The sequence below is a fragment of the Oryctolagus cuniculus genome, chromosome 11, assembly GCF_964237555.1.
Source record: "Oryctolagus cuniculus chromosome 11, mOryCun1.1, whole genome shotgun sequence".
Taxonomy (NCBI): domain Eukaryota; kingdom Metazoa; phylum Chordata; class Mammalia; order Lagomorpha; family Leporidae; genus Oryctolagus; species Oryctolagus cuniculus.
In genome coordinates, this window is record NC_091442.1 from 44576438 (window position 1) to 44598559 (window position 22122).

General features: G+C 49.9%; 1 protein-coding gene across 13 annotated transcripts in view; it reads left to right on the plus strand.

Moving 5' to 3' along the window:
- Positions 1-22122, plus strand: part of RIN2 (Ras and Rab interactor 2) — a 235604-nt gene that overhangs the window by 180156 nt on the left and 33326 nt on the right. For all 13 annotated transcript variants that reach the window (XM_070052128.1, XM_051845339.2, XM_051845346.2 and 10 more), the window contains 3 exons: positions 7296-7488; positions 12080-12191; positions 18797-18869. In XM_070052128.1, coding sequence (XP_069908229.1) covers positions 7296-7488; positions 12080-12191; positions 18797-18869 — 378 coding nt within the window. The remainder of the gene's footprint in view (positions 1-7295; positions 7489-12079; positions 12192-18796; positions 18870-22122) is intronic.

Genomic DNA, 22122 nt, shown 5'->3' on the forward strand with positions numbered 1-22122 from the left:
TCCACAACACCACACACCTGCTGAGACTCATTAGTCAATGCAGCACGCACCAACCTTGGTTGACAGCAAGAGTTTGGCATTTTGCCTTGTATCTAGGCCCATTGAACTTTATTTTTGCTACTCACCAGCCAAACTAGCATTCTTTTAAAAGATTGATTTATTTATTTGAAAGGCAGAGTGGCAGAGAGAGAGAGAAAGAGATCTTCCATCCCCTGGTTCACTCCCCAAATAGCTGTGACAGCAGGGTTGGGCTTGGATAGGCTGAAGCCAGGAGCCCAGAGCCAGGAACTCTATCCAAATGCCGTTGGGAATTCAAATGCTTCACCTATCACCCACTGCTTCCCAGTCACATTAGCAGAGAGCTGGATGGTGAAGCAAAGCAGCTAAGGCTGCAGCCAGCACTCCAATGTGGGATGCAGGAATCCCAAGTAGCAGCGTAACCTGCTGTAGCCTAGCACCTGCCACCAAACTAGGATTCTTATCTCTAGGAAGCAGCTAACTATAATGTGCCAGTACAGGTGCTCATACCCAACCCAAAACTCCCAAATCCAAAATCTTAAACTTCTAGAGTGCCAGCATGTTGCAGGTGTACTGAAAAATATGTGTATGAAGTGTCTGTGAGGCTTGGGTCCTATCCCAATGATATCTCATTGTGTATGTACAAACAATACCAAAAAAAAAAAAAAGAGACAAATCTGAAACACTTCAGATCCAAAGCATTTCAGATCATTGACACTCAACTTGTATTTTTCTTTCCCACAGAAACAGCCTCATGCCAAGTGTGTGTGTGCACTCAACTGGTTGTCTCTGACTTCCTTGGAGAAGTCAAAGTGTACACTTCTGGTGTGTTCTTTGAGACGGACCTTGGGAGAGGGAGTGATGGATTGGGGAGTGTGAGGGAGCTTTTTTTTTTTTTAAGATTTATTTTATTTATTTGAAAGGCAGACACACATACACACAGAACAATCTTCCATTTGCTGACTCCATGAGTGCAATGGCCAGGGCTGGGCCAGGCTGAAGCCAGAAACCTGGAAATCTATCTGGGTCTCCCATGTGGTTGGAAGATGGCCCAAGTCCTTGGGCCCTGCCACCCATGAAGGAGACCTGGAAGAAGCTCCTGGCTCCTGGCTTCAGAGTGACCCAGCTCTGTCCATTGTAGCCTCTTGGGGAATGAACCTGCCTAGAAGATACCTCTCTGTGTGTAGCTCTGCCTTTCAAATAAATAATAAAAAGAAATGTTTAAAAAAAAAAAAAAAAGGAACAGCTGGGACTAGAACTGTCACTTCCCTGTGGGATGCCAGCATCACAAGTCACATGGCTTGTGATTGACACGTGAACACTTGTGTCAATCTCCTGGTTGGCATGAGCGGTGCTGGATGAGTGCTGTCTTCTGGAATCCTGCGTTAGGACAAGAAAGAGCATCACTTGAAAGCTCTGAAGTGAGCCTGATAGGAGGTCGCCTGGTGCCAGCCTGGTCGCCCTGCTCAGAGCGGTGCACCGCAGCCACTGTCTCACACCTGGGCCTGGAAGTGAAGTGCGCCGTCCCTCTCCAGTGTGCTGTGAGTGGGGTGCCATCAGAGGCTGGCTGTGCTCGAGACCCTGCGCCCCAGCTTAGGCGGCTTCTTCAGCACCTGCTTCGGGGCCAGGGCACAGGGTTTGGCTGCAGAGACAGGGAGTTCCCCAGCGTTTGTCCTCTGCCCCTAGAGGTCTGACATTTACTGGGCATTCTGTGTTTGCTCCATGTTCTCCTGTGTCTCTCACTTGATCCGTTTCTGAGATTCATTTCCCATGACAGCTGGCCATGTGGGCATTATAATTAATAGTGTTTAAATGATGAGCACTAACTCATGAAGACCCAGAAGAGACACTTTCAGACATTTTCACACTTTGCCCCTAAATTCTTTTTCTTTATTAATTTAAGTGACAGGGGTGGGAGTTCCTGGCTCCTGGTTCACTCTCCAAATGCCCCCCCCCAATGGCAGGAGGGCTGAAGCTGGGAACCGGGAACCCAGTTCAAGCCTCGCACATGAGTGGCAGGAACTCAGCGATGTGAGCCGTCACGGCTGCCTCCCAGGGTCTGCATTAGCAGGAAGCTGGAGTCTGAGCCCGGAGCTGGCCGACCACCTGTCCCTCTAAAATTTTCAGTATCCATCACCTAGGAATAAGAACATTTTCCTACATAAACATAATAAGCATCACTTTCAGAAATCCAACATTAATTCAACATTATCTAATATACACCTTTTTTCAAATATCCTTTGTCCCCCCCTTTATTTTTATTCTGACGCCATATGAGATGAAGGCTATGAACTCAATGCAGTTATCATTTGCTTTATTTTTCTTTGGAATTCTCCTCCAGCTGTTGATTTTTTTTTCACATTTTCATAACATTGGCATTTTTGAAGAGTTCAAGCCAGGGTCTGAGTTTGGATTTATCTGATTGCTTCCCTCTGGGCGGATTCAGATTAAATAAGCATTTGGGGGCAGGAGAGATTCCCTGGGTGACAACGCACCCCTCCCAGAGCTTCCTAGTGGAGACACATGGTGTCAGGGTGTCTCATCAGTGGCTAACATAGATCACTCAGCTATAAAGGTATCTGCCGAGTTTCTCCATTGTCGAGGTTCCTTTTTTTTTTATTCATTTATTTGTTTATTTGAAAGGCCCCTTTTTTGTTTTTACAAGTCACTAAGTGATCTATGGAGTGGTATTTTAAGACGGAATATCCTGTTTCCTGATAGTCTTTCACTTTCTGGTTTTAGCATCTGCTCTTGAGTTTCCTGCTTTTATTAATGACTGCTTGGGTTGGCAGGGTAGGGGGTGAGGGGCAGGGGGGTGGAGGAGGAGGGGGAGTGGGGGGTGGTATTATTATTTACCATTTTCAGATCAGAAAGACAAGGCTCAAGAAGCTAGGAGAAGGAACCTAGGCTTTCAGTCCCGAGGCTGGCTCTGGGCCATCTGCCCATCACCAAGCCATTATCCACGTCTCCCAGATTATTTCAGGGCACTTGGCCCCTTTTACAACTACTGCTACTCATTCTTTGCCACCTCTTATTTACATGAAGACATCTGTGTTAGAAATCACTGCTCTCCCGTCATCTCATCAGGTTCTGTCTTTGGTAGAGTTGCCTGCAAGGAGAGGCTGACACAGGGACTCGGGGGCCGGGGTTTCTAGAAGGAGGCTCTGAGGGTCAGCCTGTGAGCAGGGGACAGAGAGGAGGCAAGGCTAAGTGGTGGCTCTGCCTGAACTCAGGAGCACGGACATCCCCCAGAGCCGTCGCATCAGTGTGTCATTACTTGAGAGTCTGGTCCAGGGGAAACGCGGGTAGCTGCCACTCACGGCAGCCCAGGGCCTGGGTGCCTGGTCTGATTAAGAGGCTCTGGGTGGGGCACCCAAATCGTGCACTGCACATTCAGTGTCCTTGGTCCTCCCCTGCGGCTGTTCCTGATGAAAGCCCCTGTAATAACACGCTGTAAACCTCACACTGCCGGCTGAATCAAGGCCTTCTCTGGCTTAGTCATTTGCCAAGACAAGGTCTCATCTAGACTTGCACCTTTACAAGGCTCCATGAATCCTACCCATCCTGCTGGGCCCTCGCTTTTTAGAGTGAGGTCACTTGTCACAACAAAGGATTTTTCACTTCTAGAAACAGCTGCGTCGCCCGGTGTGCCCTTCTAAGGAAGAAGGAAGCATCCATTTATTTATTCTCTGTGCACACGTGAGCATTGCGATGGTTGTGTTGGAGACTGATGAACTTGATCTCGGTGAACTACGGTCAACCTGAGGCAGCTCCAAGATTTCTTTCCCTGGCATGTTGTCTACCCTGCTCCCTAGCTTTCTATAGAAACAAGACAAGGTGAAGAATTGGCTGAGAGTTAGCGTGTGTGTGTTGTGTTTAGGTTTTCAGCAGGTGCTCCTCCACCTGTGGCCCTGGACAGGCAGCGTCTGTGTCACCCAGAGATTGTCCATCTGTGGCCCACCTCGCACCTGCAGGATGGGCTGAAACCAGGAATCCCTGGCTTCAGAGCTCCAGGTGACTCTCACTCAGGCTCTCTACTTTGGCACGTGATGATCCGAAGCACTGGTTGTCAATGGAGGACTTAAAAAATTCTGACACCTCTTTCCCACCCAAAGTGTCTCATTTATTTGATCTGGAGTGCACTCCAGCCATCAAAAGGTTTTCGAGTTCGCTGGGTGATTTCTTAAGGACAGTCAGGGTTGAGAGTCTCCCGTCATGGTTGGCTGTTCTACCTTATGGAAAAGGAAGGTTAACAGCAGGTTTCTTTTGAAGAGTTTGTTCTTTTAGCCACAAATATTCTCTACTGGGGAATACAAAGATACCGGAAATGCCATTTATAGGAGAGACTACCCCTTGGGGGTGAAAATTATTCTCCTACCTGGAAATATGTAACAGAGGTAAAGGGAAACTTGCACATGTTTGACAGGAAATAAAAAATAAGTCTTGAGAAATAAATGGAAGCATGAGATTCTGTGGATCAGAAGCATGGGTGTGGGGTTGGTTAGCATGGAGCCTCTTGGCCAGCGCCTGTACTGTCATTGTGGGTGTTGTGGTTGGGTCTGCGCAGTAAGACCCCCAAAATGACGGATGCATGATGGCTGCTTCTGTCGGCGGTCTCATCTGTCCACATAGAAGTATTGCGTCTTGTTTTAGTTTGACTGTTCTCACCAGATTTTCAATTTCATCATCCATCCTACTCAGCGTGGAAGGCTTCAGCTGGGCCACATGCTTGGGTCTCTTTGGGCTTTGATGTTTGACAGTCGTGTGCATCCCACACTGAATTCACCCCTGGGACATGAAAGTGAACTCTACTGTTCCTGATGGCTGCTCTGGGGCCGTGCAGATGGAGCCAGGGACAGTGTCAGTTCTGAGCATGGGACAGGGAGAGGGACCCCAGGGCCAAGCATTCATGGATTGGAGTTGGCCATGGCCTGGAGTGAGTCACTCGACTGTTCTGAAAATCCAAGTTCTTTAATAATAATAAAACAGGGACCATCGTACTTACGTGGGTCCCCATAGTTCAGGCTGTTGTGAGGGGTAAGTGAGAGGATGTTGTAAAGGGTCCAGGGCATAGTAGCCACCACTTGTATGGGGTCCTGAGTTCCTGATCTGCTGCCCACAAATGGGGATGAACACCAGACTTCTTTTCAACTTCTAGCTTGGCCATCTCACAGCTATTTGCAACTTTAGATAGTCGGATCACTTCTTGGGCCTCTGTCTTCTCACTTCTGTGATGGGGATTAAACACATCACATGCTAATTGATCTCTCCTGGGCACCAAAGCGATCATTATGATTTGTTAAGATATAATTCACATCCCTTAAAATTTGCCCCCTTGGGAGTGTGTGGTCCGTGCAGGGGTTTTTAGTTATTCACAGAATTGTCCAGTGATCACTGTTGTCTAACACCAGAGCATTTCCATCACCCCATTCTCCTAGCCTTCTGTCTCGAGGCATTCAGCTCTGCGGCGCATGTCATGTGTGTGTAATTGTACAATGTAAGAGATTTTCAAAAAGTTCATGGAACATACCTTTTACATAAAATTATGCCTAGATTTTGAAATTTTTTTGCACCAAAATGATCTTTTAATTCCATTTTCCATGGACTTCATAGGTGGCCTTTGTGTCTGTCTACCTTTTCTCATTCAGCATAATGTTTTCAAGGTAGATCGGGTTGTGGCATGAATCAGTCCTTCATCCGTTTGATGGCTGCATAGTAGTCCACTGTGTACATGCACCACATTTTGTTTATCCACTTGTCGCTTGATAGAGGTTTTGGGTTATTTATACTTGTTGACTCTTCTTTGTTTTGTTGTTGTTTTTTAAAAGATTTATCTATCTATCTTAAGGTCAGAGTTACATAGAGATAGAAGGAGAGGCAGAGAGAGAGAGAGGTCTTCTATCTGCTGGTTCACTCCCTAATTGGCCACAACGGCCAGAGCTGTGTCAATCTGAAGCCAGGAGCCTCTTCCAGGTCTCCCACATAGGTGCAGAGGCCCAAGCACTTGGGCCATCTTCTACTGCCTTCCCAGGCCATAGCAGAGAGCTGGATCGGAAGTGGAGCAGCCAGGTCTCGAACTGGTGCCCATATGGGATACTGGCACTGCAGTCAGCATCATTACCCACTATACCATAGCACCAGCACTATACCAGCACCAGTCCCGGCTCTTATGTTGATACGAAATTATGAGTAGTGCAGTCCCATTCCACTGTAAGGTTATATTATAAATACTATTACTTAATAGAAATGCATGGATTTGTGAGAAGAGATAAAACCCAATCATTTGCTAGAAAATGAACATGTGTGCATGAGTATATCATGCCCTTGACGGTAGACGCTGTTGAGCGTGAGGACGTCTTAGCTGCCATTTATGGAACTCAGCGTTTTGAGTTCTGTCCTTAAAATCAAACTCTTTATGCCAAGAAGACAAACCGAATTTAGGATACTTAGGCTCTTTTGAAAATAGTGTTAGAAATAGGAGGTCTAGTCTGGGGAATGTAAATTACTCTCTTTAATATTTGGGATACAGAACGAAATCAACATGTCTGCCTCCAACCTGTCTGCAGTCCAGAAGGGAAAACAGCTCAGGCAGTGATCACTAGAGGGCGCCCATCTGTGTAGGCCTCCCAGGGGTGGGGAACCTTTTGTCTACTAAGGGCCACTGGGATATTTGTATCTTTCATGGGTCATGCAAAATTATCAACTTGAAAATTAGCCTGCTGTACATTGATTGCATTTCTGAGGGTTTTTTCTTTTTTTTTTTTTTGCTTTGTTTGTCTAAAAGTTTATTTGATTATTTGAAAGACAAAGTTACCTAGAGAAAGGGAGAGACAGAAACAGACAGACAGATCTTCCAGCTACTGGTTCATTCCCCAAATGTCTGCAACAGCTGGTGCTGAGCCCAGCCAAAGCCAGGAGCCTGGAACTCCAGCCAAGTCTCCCACATGGATGACAGGAGCCTCAGCTCTTAGGTTATCTTCCGCTGCTTTTCCAGGCACATTAGCAGGAAGCTGGATCAGAAGTGGAGCAGCTGGGACTTGAACAGGCAGTCACATGGGCAGATGGTGTCACAGGCAGCCGCTTAACCCACTGCACCACAACGCTGGCCCCTAATTTACTGAATTTCTAGTCCCTGCTGAGGTTGCCTTGGCAGGCCAAGGCCAATTGATTTTTGTGCAGGCCAGACGTTCCCTACCCCTGGTGGCCCATGAGCTTGTTAGGGGCGCTGTCCTGTTTAGGCAAGGATCGCATTTGACCCCTGTCATTCTTTCTCCTAGCATGGTAAGACACAAGGATGATGGCTACCCCGAGGAAAAGGCCATGAAGACCTGTCCCCGGGACTCTGGCTATGACAGCCTCTCCAACAGGCTCAGCATCCTCGACCGGCTTCTCCACACCCACCCCATCTGGTTGCAGCTGAGTCTGAGCGAGGAGGAGGCGGCAGGCGTCCTGCAGTCCCAGCCTCCGGGGGTAAGACTCAGAACCTCGGGAGACCGGGTGAGGCGGGCAGAGCTACTGCTGCTGCCTGGAAGAGAAACACTTGGTGTGAATTCCAGAAAGCGTTTTCCTAGCTTGTAGGGAGCATGGCTCCTCGTGTGGATCTGGATTGCAATGCAGGAAACATACAGAGGCGGCTCCTGGAAACTTTCTGTCTTCATCTACTCTCTTACCGTGGGAGGCACACGACTCAGCAGGGAGCCAGGGTCATCTGGGTCATATGGAGGACCCCTGGCTGGGAGCCCTGGGCCTGGCCTGATTTGGGGGTCCTTGGTTGCCTCATCGCTCTATTTTCATTCTGGGCCTGGAATGTTCCAGAACCCACTCATCCAACACGAGACCCAACCTTCAAAAGTTCTATGCCCGTGACGTATCTTGGCTGCTGCTGTCATCTTTTTTGCTTGACCTTCCTCAGTGGCTTTCCACACGTTAAGAGTCTGAGTTGGTTCTCTTCACCTATGTCTATCCAAGACCACTGTCACATCAAGGCTTCTTACAGAGACTCCTTAAATCATTCAGTGATTGGCATAGCCTATATGGTACTATTGTAGGTATGTAGAATACGGTAGCCTCATGCCATATGTGGCTATTTAAATTTGTGTCCATTGAAGTCAATGAGACATTCAGTTCCTCAATTGCACAACTCTCATTTTTTATTTTGGATCACTCAAGAATGTGGAACGTTTCCATTGATATAGAACATGCTGTTGACAGCATACAGTGTCTGCTTCTGAACAAATGAAAAATACAACAAACCCCAGGTAAAATAAGAGTTAAAACAACAGATATAGAAACTGAGAAATAAACAGGGAGACAAAGAGGAAACTCTATCAGTAGCTAGTTGAGTAGTGTCGTAACAGTTGGAAGCAAAACTAAATTTTTGAGTTTCCTCTCAGCCACAGCCTGGCTGTTTTCACTTTTTTACTTACAAGTGAATCTTTCTTTACTTCTCAGTCTCTCAAAACCAGAGATAGGCGGGACTAAGAAAGAACTCTGTTGTTCAGTGGTCAGGATGATGGGCACCGTGTTGGATCATCGCTGCAGAGGATTTCTCGGCCAGCACGCAGGATCCTTGCTAGAGTTGCTGGTCTGCAGGATCAGGAGCCCCCTTCTGTGTGGCCCCGTTTGTGCCGGTGGAGTTGTTTGTTCTTGCATTTCTGCCAGAAATTCTGCAGAAGGAAGTTGCCATGTTGCTAGGCAACAGTTCCCCTCCCTGTGTGGCTCCCTGTCCTGGGCTAGGACCATGTCCCTTCCTACTGAAACCTACCTTATGTTCACGCCATCAGCCTACCTGATGCTTGGACACAGTTTACCTGGAGAGGTCAGCGAGGCTGAGGCACAGGGCAAGGACAGGGAGCGCCATGGACCGGGAGAAGTGCGATGATGACCAGAAGGAAAAGCGGTGAGAGGGGTGAAGAAAAAGGATTGGGAAGACTCGTCCTTTGGCATGAGTAAAGAGGGCCTCTGGACAGCCTAGGACAGGGGTCCACACATGTTTCTGGACAGAGTCTGTGTGTCAGTGTTTTAGGCTCTGCAGGTCATATGGTCTCTGTCACACCCACTCAGCCATGGAGTACGTACAGATGCATGAACGTGGCTGTGTTTCCATGGGACTGGACTCACAAAGACAGGGAGCAGAGTGGATTTGGTGTGCAGGCCAGACTTGGCCGACCCCTGGTGTAAGGCTGCAGACCCTGAGGAAGTGAGGCCCAGAGCTGCATCCTCCAAGGCGCAGGGAGATCCCCACTGCACAGGGGAACCGTTCTGCCCCTGCTCTGACCACAGGCTGCCTCTCAGCAGTGCTGTGGCCTCCTGCTCATGGGGATCCTATGTAGGAAGCATCTGGTGCAGTTTTAGGGTGTCCCAGAGACATCGACACCCCAGCCCCACCCCCCAGAAAGAGTTGCTATTGGCTCAAGTCCCTGGGTTCTGGGAGAAGAGAGAGCTCAAAGGTACACCTATCTCATTCTTCACCAGACACACAATTCCTATACCAGCCCCACACTTCCTGTTTTAGGAGCTGTTCACTAGACATGAGGGAAGAAGCAAAGACTGGGTAGAAAAATGGAAAGCTCTAGAAAGGCAGGGGAGGGAAAAGAAAGGCTTACAAATGTAGAGGAAAGAGAAGTCGATAAAGCAACAGGACAGGATAGGAACCTTGGAGAAGGAGCATATGCCACAGAAGAGAGCCAGGACTCAGTCTGTTCCCCCCACACTGGAGACACCCGGGAGTGCCACTCACTCTGTTGACCAGATCAGCGCAGCCTCCTGCTGTTGGGCAGTGCACAGCCTGCACAGTAGTGCATGGCTGGCAGACTCACATCTGCTATGATGGAGACAGAGCAGAGTCCTGCGAGCAGCACTGGCACTGGTAGGGGGCTGTTTGAGGCACCTGTGTGAAGACAAGATCAGGATCTGGAGGGGGCTGTTGGGTAGAAAGCAGATCAGGAGTGCACAGACAGCCTTGGGGCTGACGGAGGTATGCCTTGGAGGACACCTCTGCACCTGCCAAGTGGAACAGCCATTTGTGAGCTCCAGGGGATGGTTGCCATGGTGTCTGCTGTTGCCGTATCATCTCATCTCCCCAGAGAACCTGGAAATCAATGGAGTTTTTGTTTCCATTGAATGTTTACGTTTTTTAAGAAAAAAATTTTTTTAAGATTTATTGTTATTTTTTTGAGAGGCAGAGTTACAAAGAGATACAGAGAGAGAGGTCCTCCATCAGCTGGTTCACTCCCCAATGGCTGCCTGGGCTAGGGCTGGGCCAGACCAAAGCCAGGAGCCAGAAGCTTCTTCCCAGTGTCCCACATAGGTGCAGGGCCCAAGGCCTTGGGTCATCTTCCACTGCTTTCCCAAGTGCATTAGCAAGGGAGCTGGTTGGAAGCGGTGAAGCCAGGACTCAAACCAGCAGCCATATGAGATGCCGGTGTTACCAGCAGCAGCTTTACCTGCTATGCCACAATGCTGGCCCCAAGATAACATTTTTAATTTGCCTTATAGGTGCCCGCACTATGATGTAATAGGTAAAAGCTGCCACCTGCAGTGCCAGCATCCCATATGGGCACTGGTTCAAGTCCCGGCTGCTCCACTTCCCATCCAGTGCTCTGCCATGGCCTAGGAAAGCAGTAAAAAATGGCCCAAGTCTTTGAGCCCCTTAAAAAATTTTTTTTAAGATTCATTTTTCTTTATTTGAGAGGCAGAGTTACAGAGAGAGAGAGAGAGAGGTTTTCCATCCATTGGTTCACTCCCCAAATGGCCACAATGGCTGGAGCTAGGCTGTTCTGAAACCAGGAGCTTCTTCCAGGTCTCCCACATGGGCGCAGGGGTCCAAGGACTTGGGCCATCTTCCACTGCTTTCCCAGGCCATGGCAGAGAGCTGGATCGGAAGTGGAGCAGCCAGGACTCGAACCGGCACCCATATGGGATACCAGCACTGCAGGCAGATGCCTAACCTGTCCCACAGCACTGTCCCCCTCACCTGCCCCCAGTATATCATTCTTAACAATTTGCTTGACAAAGATTTTAAGCAAAATTTGACAAAACACTATATTTGCAGCAAAACTAATATATGAAGTCATTTCTTTTTTTTTAATTTTTTTTTTTTTTTTTTTTTTTGACTGGCAGAGTGGACAGTGAGAGAGAGAAACAGAGAGAAAGGTCTTCCTTTTTCTGTTGGTTCACCCCCCATTGGCCACTGCGGCCAGCACACTGTGGCCGTCGCACCATGCTGATCTGAAGCCAGGAGCCTGGTCTCCCATGGGGTGCAGGACCCAAGCACTTGGGCCATCCTCCATTGCACTCCCGGGCCACAGCAGAGAGCTGGACTGGAAGCGGAGCAACTGGGACAGAATCCGGCGCCCAGACCGGGACTAGAGCCCGGGGTCCTGGTGCCGTAGGCAGAGGGTTAGCCTATTGAGCCGCAGCACCAGCCAATTGTTTTTTCTTTTTTAGTTTTAGCTCCCACATCTGAGAGAGAACTTGCAGGACTGCTGTTTCCATGTCCAGCTTACTTCATTCAGCATGATGTCTTCCAGAGGGAACCATGTTGATACAAATGATAGAAAGAAATTCATGTCTTACTATGAAACAAAAAACACTGAAACCACTTCTGCCTGTGTACTATTGGCAGCAAATTCAAATTCCTGTTTTAAATAAACCTAAGAGCCCCATCAGTGACCTCTGCCTTCCCCACCTGTGGGTTATGCTGTGGCACCTGTGTTTAGAATTCAGTTCTCACCAGCCAGGATGCCTGTGTGAGAATTCCACACACTGAGTAGAATTCCAGCAGTGAGACAGTCAGCAGGCTGACCATGCCCATGCAGGCCAGGGGCAGTTCTCAGCCCCCGGAGAAGCTTCTGGCAAAGGGGAAGTAGCATGCTTCTGAAGCCAGCTAACAAAGGTGCCTGGATCGCTCACCTAGCATCTCCTTTCTCTGGCAGTGGAGTCCTGGATTGAGCCGTGCAACACGAGTTTCATTCTTGGGCACCAGGTGGGAGGGAAACGGCGTACTCAGATTCCAGCCTTCCAGATGTTTCCTAAGCTTGACGTTCTCTTCCTCCACTAGATCTTCCTGGTCCGCAAATCTACCAAGATGCAGAAGAAAGTCCTTTCCCTCCGCCTGCCCTGCGAATTCGGAGCTCCCTTCAAGGAGTTTGCCATAAAGGAAAGCACGTACAGTAAGTGGCCGTTGCCTGGTTAGGCCCAGGTTGATGGATGGGAGGGGCTCAGGTCTCCTGATGGAATGGAAGTGAAAAGAACTCGGGCTTTGAGATTGACAGGTAGAGGTCTGAGCCGTGGCACGGGCTGCTACCCGAGCAGCCTCAGTTTTCCCATCTGCATGATGGGGTGGTGGTAACCTCTGAGTTGGTACAGGTACATCAAACAGCCTGTGTATAAAACGTGTAGCTTGCTGCATGGCAGCTGGCAGGGCCCTGGTGGAGCCTGCTTGCTTGTCCCCTGCAGGGCGCAGTGGGATGTGGATCTGGGTCCTGGGTTTCAGGGAAGGCGGTAGCCACAGAACCTTGTCGAGGATCTAATGCTGAAGTGTGTGCCTGCACATGGTCAGGCGTGAATCACCCTGAGCGGGCGTGCTCCTGCCAGGCGGTCACCGTGCCGTCTGCCGTGAAACACAGCTCATCAGAGGCCGGGTGCGGCCCTTTGGAAAAATAACTGCTGAAGCTTGAGGGGAGACCTGGGCGTGAATTTTCTTCTTGCTGTCCCTTGCCTGCTGCTGTGGGCTCATTGCTCACTGGTGATGTGAGTGTCAGGAGGTCCCATTTGCTTTTATTCAAGATGGATTGATTTGTTTGAAAGGCACAGTTACAGAGAGAGAGAGAGAGAGGGAGGGGAGAGAGAGAGAGAGATCTTCCCATCACTGGTTCACTCCCCAAATGGCTGCAACGGCCAGAGCTGTGTCAGGCTGAAGCCAGGAGCTTCCCATGCAGGTGCAGGGGCTCAAGGACTTAGGCCATCTTCTGCTGCTTTCCCAGGCCATTAGCATGGAGCTGGACTGGAAGGGGGCAGCCGAGACTCAAACCAGCACCCGTATAGGATGCGAGTGCTGCAGCGGAGGCTTAGCTCAGTATGCCACAGCTCCAGCCCAGCTCCATTTTCAATGGGAAAGGGGACAGCCAGTTCTGATGTGCTGCCAGCCCCTGAGAATGGGGCAGGAGATGGCTCTGCCTGCCCAGGAGGCGTCCGTTCAGATCCCAGAGGCCAAGGCCGAGAAGGAGGGTTGCAAAGCAGAGCTGAACCAGGATTCCCACCGCCCCACACCACAGTTCCTGCAAGGTGAAAAAAACCGCAGGTGTTTGAAGGGCACTAAAGGTCAGTGGACTGGCGGAGGTGAGATTATCCTCGGCCCTGAGCCACATGACCTTTAGCTGAGGGTGTAGGACACATTCCTGGCAGAAGTCAAGCCTGCTGGCCTCTGTGTGATTGGCCTCAGGTTCAAGTGCAAATCCACAGGGTCACAGATGCTGGGGAGACATTTCCCTACTGGAAGGGCCCCAAGAAATAGGACCTGGCAGGTCACGGAAATACATGCGGGGACCCGTGCTGTGGCATATTGGGTAAAGCCGCCGCCTGCAGTGTCGGCATCCCATATGGGTGCCGGTTCGAGTCCCGGCTGCTCCACTACCAATCCAGTTCTGCTGTGGCCTGTGAAAGCAGTGGCAGATGGCCCAAGTCCTTGGGCCCCTGCACCTGCGTGGGAGATGCACAAGAAGCTCCTGGCTCCTGATTTTGGATCAACACAGCACCAGCCATTGTGGCTAATTGGGGAGTGAACCAGCAGACGGAAGACCTTTCTCTCTCTTTCTCTCTCTGCCTCTCCTTCTCTCTGTGTGTAATTCTGACTTTCAAATAAATAAATAAATCTTTAAAAATAAAAACAGTAAAGAAAATACATGTGGAGATAACCAGCCCTGCATTTCAGACCCACCATTCTAACAAAAAGGAATTTAAATTAAATGAGTTAATGAAGTGATTCTCAGTTGTCCTTTGAAAGTCTAATAGCCAAGAAGAAATAACTTTTTAAGATATATATTTATTATACATATATGTGTATGTATGTATTTATTTTCTGACTTGAAAGGCAGAGTGACAGAGAGAAAGAGAGATCCTCCACCCATTGATTCTCTCCCCAAATGCCCACACCAGCCAGGGTTGGGCCAGGCCCAAGTCAGGAACCTGGAACTCATCTGGGTCTCCCCTGTGGGTGGCAGGGGCCCAAGCTTGTGAGCCGCCAACCTGCTGCCTCCCAGGGTGCATTAGCAGGAAGCTGGATCGGAAGCAGAAGAGCCGGGACTTGCACCAGCACTCTGATGCAGGATGTGTGTGCCCCAAGCGACAGCTGAACCCAGCAAATCACAATACCCGCCCCCTGTTGGAGGCCCCTGGGATATTTAAGACATCATTCAAGACATCATTCGCAGGCCGTCAAAATGATCCACTTACACATCAGCCTGCTCGAGATTTGCTGAATTTCAAGTCCCACCTGCCGTGGCCTTAGCAGGAGCAGACCGAAGGCCTTCTGTGGCCTGCAGGCTAGGTGTTCCCCACCCCCCACCCCCACTTAACTGGCTTTTAAATCCCATCTAAGACCCTAGTTGACTGCCATGAGTTGGCCTGGAAGCCGCCTCCTTTTCATAGCCAGTGTTTGTGAAAGCTTCCTGGTTGTTCATTGAGGTCCTTGTGGTGGGAGGGACCCTAGTCACGTCCCTAAGCCCCTCCAGGTGGCTTTACATGATTGGACAAGCTGATTGCAGCAAAGCTTTTTTTTTTTTTTTTTTTTTTTGACAGGCAGAGTGGACAGTGAGAGAGAGAGACAGAGAGAAAGGGACAGAGAGAAAGGTCTTCCTTTGCCGTTTGTTCACCCTCCAATGGCCGCCACGGCCAGCGCGCTGCGGCTGGTGCACCGCGCTGATCTGAAGGCAGGAGCCAGGTGCTTCTCCTGGTCTCCCATGGGGTTCAGGGCCCAAGCACCTGGGCCATCCTCCACTGCACTCCCTGGCCACAGCAGAGAGCTGGCCTGGAAGAAGGGCAACCGGGACAGAATCCGACGCCCCAACCAGGACTAGAACCTGGTGTGCCGGCGCCGCAAGGCGGAGGATTAGCCTACTGAGCCGTGGCACCGGCCCGCAGCAAAGCTCTTAACGAGTCACCTCAGGCCTGTGTCCCACTGTGTGGGCCCCTTCACACCCACTCATAAGGGTGGAAGAAAGGCTTGCTATGAAAGCAGGTGTTTTTTCATAACTTCTGAACAATGTGGTTTGATAATAAATACTACCTCCTGTTTGTGTACAGTATTTTCCTGTAAATGATTTCATTTTTTAAAAAATATTTTAAAAATTTATTTGAAAGAGTCACAGAGAGAGGTAGAGACAGAGAGAGAGGTCTTCGATCTGCTGGTTCACTCCACAAATGGCCGCAATGACTGCAGCTGAGCCAGTCCGAAACCAGGAGCCAGGAACAACTTCCGGGCCTCCCACAAGGGTGCAGGGGCCCAAGTACTTGGGCCATCTTCTACTGTTTTCTTAGGTGCATGAGCAGGGAGCTGGGTCAGAAGTGGAGCATCCGGGACTTGAACCAGTGCCCATATGGGATGCTGATGTCCCAGGCCAGGCCTTTAACCCACTATGTCACAGCGCAGGCCCTAAATGATTTCATTTTTAAAAATTTCAAATCTCACTGCCACCCTTGTGGAAGACAGAGAAAGGACTATTGTCCAATTTACAGATGAGAAAACTGAGGCTTAGAGAAGTTAGCCTACCCTAAGTCAGCTACACAATAAGTTATAGTGCACGTGAATGAGTATCATTTCTGTTTATTTGCACATGCATGGGGGTACTTTAAAAGTTCCTGGGAGGGAGCCGGCGCTGTGGAATAGTAAGTAAAGCCACTCTCTGCAATGCTGGAATCTCATATGGATGCTGGCTCGAGTCCCAGCTGCTCCACTTCCAATCTAGCTCCTGCTAATGTGCCTGGGAAAGCAATAGAAGATGGCCCAAATCCTTGGGCCCCTGCACCCATGTGGGAGACCCGGAAGATGCTCCTGGCTGCTGGCTTTGAATTGGCTCAGCTGTGGCCATTGTGGCCATTTGGAGAGTGAACCAGTGGCTGGAAGTGGATGGAAGACCTCTCTGCTTCTGCCTCTGCTTCTGCCTTTCAAATCAATAAATAAATCTTTTAAAAAGGAAAGTTCCTGAGAAAATGGAATTAAAGTCATGAGTTTATTTTGGTATCAAAGTATTTTTGAAATTCATGTACACTTTTTTCATAGTGTGCATTTTCCATGTACTATGATTAAAAAAAAAAACTTTTGCTCCAAAACATTATTGGCACAAGAATAAGCTCACATTTTTTTAAAAAAAATATTGACTTATTTTCACTTTATTTGAAAGGCAGAGAGACAGAGAAATCAATAGAGAGAGATCTTTCCTCCACTGGTTCACTCCCCAAAGGCCTGCAACACCCAGTGTTAGACCCTCTGAGTGAGGATGCTAACACGTCGAGAGGCACACCCCAAAGACTCAGAGTCCAGAGCAGCTGATGCAAAAGCAAGAGGATTTATTCAGTGTCTGCGCAGACGGGCCCCCTGAACTCGGGATCCAGAGAGCGCCCCCAGCACAGAGCCACACGGTTTATATACCCGCATCGACCAATCAGAAGCACTATAGTGTCTATGCACACAGCAGTCCAATCCGTGAGCTGATCATGTGAAGGGCATGCGTCTTCTGTCCAATCAGCTACGGGATCACATGGGAGGCATGCACACAGCAGTCCAATCCGTGAGCTGATCATGTGAAAGGCATGCGTCTTCTATCCAATCAGCTACGGGGTCACATGGGAGGCATGCACCTTGTCGCCATTTTGTTGTTTACTTCTTTAGTAGTTCCTTTCCCTGTCAGCATCATCTTGTTCACCCTGAGGGGGACGACGTCTCGCTCCCTTCGTTCCCCTGGAGGGAGAGCAGCATCCCCCTTCCCACACCGTTATTTGAGTATTAGGAGGTATACAAACTGCGTTAGGTCTTAGCACAGCCAGGCACAAGTGTCGCAGCTAGCTAAGCATAGGGTCCCTTATTTTTATAGCTGCACCTAATGTTAGCTTTGGGGGAAAAGTTTAGGGCTATAATTTTTAAACTTTAATTTTATTTGGGGCAAAGGTGACTTCTTATTTTTAATAGTGTTAGCTTAAGTCACTCCATCTTGGTTTGATTTTTAAGGTTCTTCACCAGGGCTGGGCCAGGCTGAAACCGGGAGTCCTGAACGCCATCCAGGTCTCCCTCGTGGGTGTCAGGAGCCCAGGTACTTGAGCCTTCAGCTGCTGCCTCCTAGGAGGCTCGTGAGCAGGAAGCTGGATCAGAAGCAGAGCAGACAGGACTGGACCAGACTCTCAGATATGGGGTGTGGACACCCTAAGCAGTGACTTAGCTGCTGTGCCAAATACCCACCTCAAACATGCAATTTTTCAAATATTTTATTTATTTGAAAGGCAGAGTAACAGAGAGAGAGAGAGAGAGAGAGAGAGAGAGAGAGAGAGATATCTTCCATCTTCTGGTTCACTTCCCAAATGGCTGTAACAGTGGGGCAGGATGAGACTGAAGCCGGGAGCCTGGAACTCCATCCAGGTCTCCCATGGGTATGTCAGGGGCCCAAGTGCTTGAGCCATCATCCACCGCTTTCCCAGGCACGTCAGCAGGAAGCTGAATCAGAAGCAGCACAGTGGGGACTAGAACTGGGGGCTCTAATACAAGATGCTGGGCAAGCGGTGGCTTAACCCAGTGTACCACAGCGACTGCCCCAACTCATGCTTTTCATTCCATTTCCCATGAACCTTCTGAAGTTTGCCGTGTGTGTGTGTGTGTGTGTGAGAGAGAGAGAGAGAGAGAATATGTATAGAGACAAGGATGTGTTTTGGGGTACTATGGAAATACTAAATAAGCAAAATAGTACAGAACAAGCAAAATAAACGAGGGTATGGATTATTTGAAAAGGGAAGAAAATGCATTGGTTTTGGAGGAATGACTGAGTGGCATTTTGGCCAAGGTGACACAGGGTTGGTGGCAAACAGGTGACTATTTGAAGTCAGCCCTGACTGCTTCCCCGTTTGGAAGGCACACGGAAGGGAGGCCATCTTGTCAGGTGCACCTGCTCTGTTAGGAAACTTGTGCACGGGGTTGGCCTCGGGAGGGAGGAAGGGATACTCCATATGAATGGGTTTAGAGTCTTTCTGATGGGAACTGAACCAGAAGCTGGTTTATGGGGGCTTTCTGTGCCTTTACCAGAGTGGGGCATGGGGAAGGGGCTCATAAAAAAAAGTGTGTGTGACCCAGGAGACCCATGTCCTAAGAGGGTCTGGGGTCAAGGTCAAGGCTAGTGGCTGGCCACGGTTCTTGCCCAGGCCCTGTCATGTGCTCATCACTCCAGCCAGACTGGCCCATTGCCCCTGCCCCAACTTTGGGCTCTGATCTGAACTTAAAAAAAAAAAAATGCATAGTAAACAAATAGTTGTGCAAGAGGAGTCTGTGCTGGTGTGTTTACCAAGTGCTGGAGCATGTGCCGCGCATGAGTCAGGGGTGAGCTCCCGGGCCCTGGGACTGTATACCGATGGCTCCTGGCTGTCAGGCATCCCCTCCCCCTCCCCCTCCCCTTCCTCCTCCTCCTCCTCTTCCTCCTCCTCCTCCTCTCAGCTGGTTCTGATAAGCAGCAGAGGACACTTCCTTCCCCAAGACGCACTCCGGGCACTCAGCTGGTTTCCAAAAATCTCTCTTTTCTAGCCTTTTCCCTGGAAGGCTCAGGAATCAGTTTTGCAGATTTATTCCGGCTCATTGCCTTCTACTGCATCAGCAGGTAAGGCCTCTTGGTCTCCGGGATCGTGGGGTGCGAGGTCATCAGCCTGAGGTTGCTTCCTGAAAGCGGGGAGGAGGGATCTGGGCGGCGGCCCCAGCCCTGGGATGTCAGTGGAAGGGGCAGCCATTTAAATCGCAGGTTCCCCATGACTCCTCCAGATGTAAATTCTCATGAGCAGGATGAGAGCAAGAGTACTCTGAGGTAGGAAACACACACACACACACCCACACACACACACCCACACACACCAAGATGGATGATACAAGCCACGAACATTGAAAAGTCCCTAACAGTGTTTCTGAAAACTCTCCACCAAATGGAACTCATTCTTCAAACGTGGAACACAGAAATCCAGCACTGAAGACGAACAGGACCGGCAGGCTGGGTTACTCCTGTCCCTTTCCTAGCCTAGCCCCAGGTCAGGGTGTTAGCCAGTGTCAGGAGGTGGGGAGGGAGATGTAGAAGGCTTCTCTCCTTTGCTGTTGTTTTTCTTTTCCTCCTGGCCATACCGTTTTCCCAGTCTAGTGTGCTCTCCGGGATTAGGAAACAAGGGGCATTCTCTGCAGCTGTTTGGGGGCAGACTAAGCTCAGTCGGGCCTCCTTTTTAAAAATCTGGTCACCCATTGTGGCTGCTGACACAGGGAAACGTGAGACCACAGGGATCACTTCTCACAGCCTGGCTCCCGCTTGGGCTGATGCTTGTAACTCAGACTTGCCAAATTGTATTCTAATTAGGATTAGCTTACTTCTCCAAGGCTAGGTTGGATGTTCACCACACCTTTGGCCAGGGCCCCAGGGCGGGCATAGATCACCTGGCCTTCGGGAGGGCTTCAGGCTGCCCCCAGGCTGTGCAGCAAACAGCCTGGAGGCACTGTGGAGAGGGAACTCCGGCACTGCCCACCAGCAGGAAGCGAAGAAGAGCTTTAGCTCAGCTGCAATGGGGCCTGTGCACTGGGGAGGACTTCCCAAGGGGGTGCCACCTGCATGGGTGGCTTGGGCGGGGTCCCTCCAGGTGCCCCAAGAGACCTGAGTGGTCCAGACTACAGCCTCCAGCCGCAGCGCCCTCTGGCCCATATGCTCAAAGGAGCCACAGCTGGTCTTGTGTGCAGCTAACCGGGTCACGGGGGTATGTTCCATGCTAACATTCAGCCGGAGGTGAGGTCGGCTGATGTGTGCTCATTGGTCGTTGTGCTGTGGTTGGGTCAGATCCGGCACCCCCACTGAACAATATTTGGAAGCAGCATAAGACAGCTAGCCATCTTTGTGTTTATAAAAGTGTGGAAACCTGCCACCCAGGGCTGTCAGAGGGTAAGGCGAAGCATGATGCCAACGTAAAAGCCCTTAGAAATCCCCGAATTGCCATTTTGCAGTGAGGGAGGCCAGAGATGGCTTTGCCCACTTTGCTTTTTTCAGCAGGTGAAGGCACCTGATGGTTCTCAATGAATGCTGCTCACCTGTGTTCTTGGGACTCTGTAGTTGACGCAGTCGCACCCCGATATCTGTGAAATCTTTCAGTACCTCATCCTATGGAAACCAAGGAAGGGACTGGGTGAGCACATGGCAAGTGTCCGGGGTGCACTGAACCAGGGGATGCTTGGTTCAGCAAGCACAGAATTTGCCGCAGTAGGAAGGCTGGTTGAAAAGTACAGTCTCGACTGTGAACCTTGACCACCAATGCCTGGCAGCTGTGTATCGGCTTGGGGTCATCAACGTAGGAGAGGGAGAGAGAGACAAAGAGACAGAGAGGGAACTGCCGGGACCCCTTGGGATCTTGTTTAAATGCAGAATTCCATTCTGGGGACCTAGCACCCCGAGATGCCGCATTTGCAGCAAGCTCCCAGTAGGCAGGCTGAGACTGCCGGTCCTCGGACTGCACCGTGAGTGCAGAGGGCATAGAGGAAGACAGTGGTGGCAGGGTCTTCTATCTCCCTACACACTGTGGTTTCTAGTCGTCATGGCAACCCTGTAAACCAGGACCAGGAAGGCACCCAGGCTGGGACAGAGGGAGGCACTGGCACACATGCACTCAATCCATCAGTAGCAGATACGAGATTTGGCCCAGGGCCGGCCGTGATACCAGAGCCTGTGCGTGGGTTTCCCACTGTACTATACAGCTGCACAGACCCTGAGCTCCCACACACCTGCGTCCCAACCCCCACTTCACCTCCCCGAGCTCCGAGAGGCTGTGCCGGGGACCTGCCTATCTGTGTGGCCATCTGTGCCTGGCCCCAAAAAGCAGGGAACACCACAGCTCCCCCAACCCCTGGGGTTGTGTACATGGGGCAGTGCAGTAATAATTAGTCAGTGTTAGTCTCCTCCCTCCCAGAAATGCAACCTATGGGACATGATTTTGAAAAGTAAATCCGGGCTGTGTGTGCACTGAAACTGTCGGGTGAAACATTTCTCTCTGCAAGGGGGTGAAACCTTTGGAACTGGAGCTCTGTGCTTTAGCAGGGCATAAGACAGACAGAACTGTCCCTGTGTGTGTGTGTGTGTGTGTGTGTGTGTGTGTAGATGTTGCAATGCACCCTGGCTGGCACAGGAAGATAGCACTCACACACAACACTTAATTTTCTGGTAAATGAAAGCCTTGAAACATCCATTAACAAATGACAGGTGTAGCTTCCTGTCATACGCCATTAAGAAAAACTCGCACTGGTCAGGTGATGTTGAAGCTGCAGGTACGGCATTGAGCAAGGCTGAAACTTCAACAGAGGCTGGTTTTGTTTATGTGACTTCCCCTCCCCCCCAACCAATTTCCTGAAGAATGTAGATTTCAACTAAGTTGAGCCAACCATACAAACATATACTTGCAGAATACTTAGGTGTTCACAAAAGTTTGGGTTCCCATTAGTCTTCATTTTTGATTATTATCAGGGCCCCTGCACCTGCCAGGGTGTTAGAAACACTGACCTCCCCTGTAGCTCCACCTGCTTCCTCTCAAGGCGATTACAGGTGGACAGGCAGAGGCAGGTGCTGCTAACATGTAGGGCCGAAGGGTCTTACGGATGCAGGAGGTGGTGATGTGGGCTTGGCCCCTTGAAAACAACAGTCTCCTGACTATACCACATGAGCAGCTTGGTGGAACTGGCTTTGCGCTATCCGGTACCACGTCATCCTGTTTGTTCTTTTCCTTGGCTTTACTACTTTGTTATTCATTGTCTGCAGCTCCCGGGGTTCCAGAATTCCCCAGTCATCCAGATGTAATCTGGTCATTCAGAGATGCTGCCGCCTCTTACTGTAAACAGCAGGT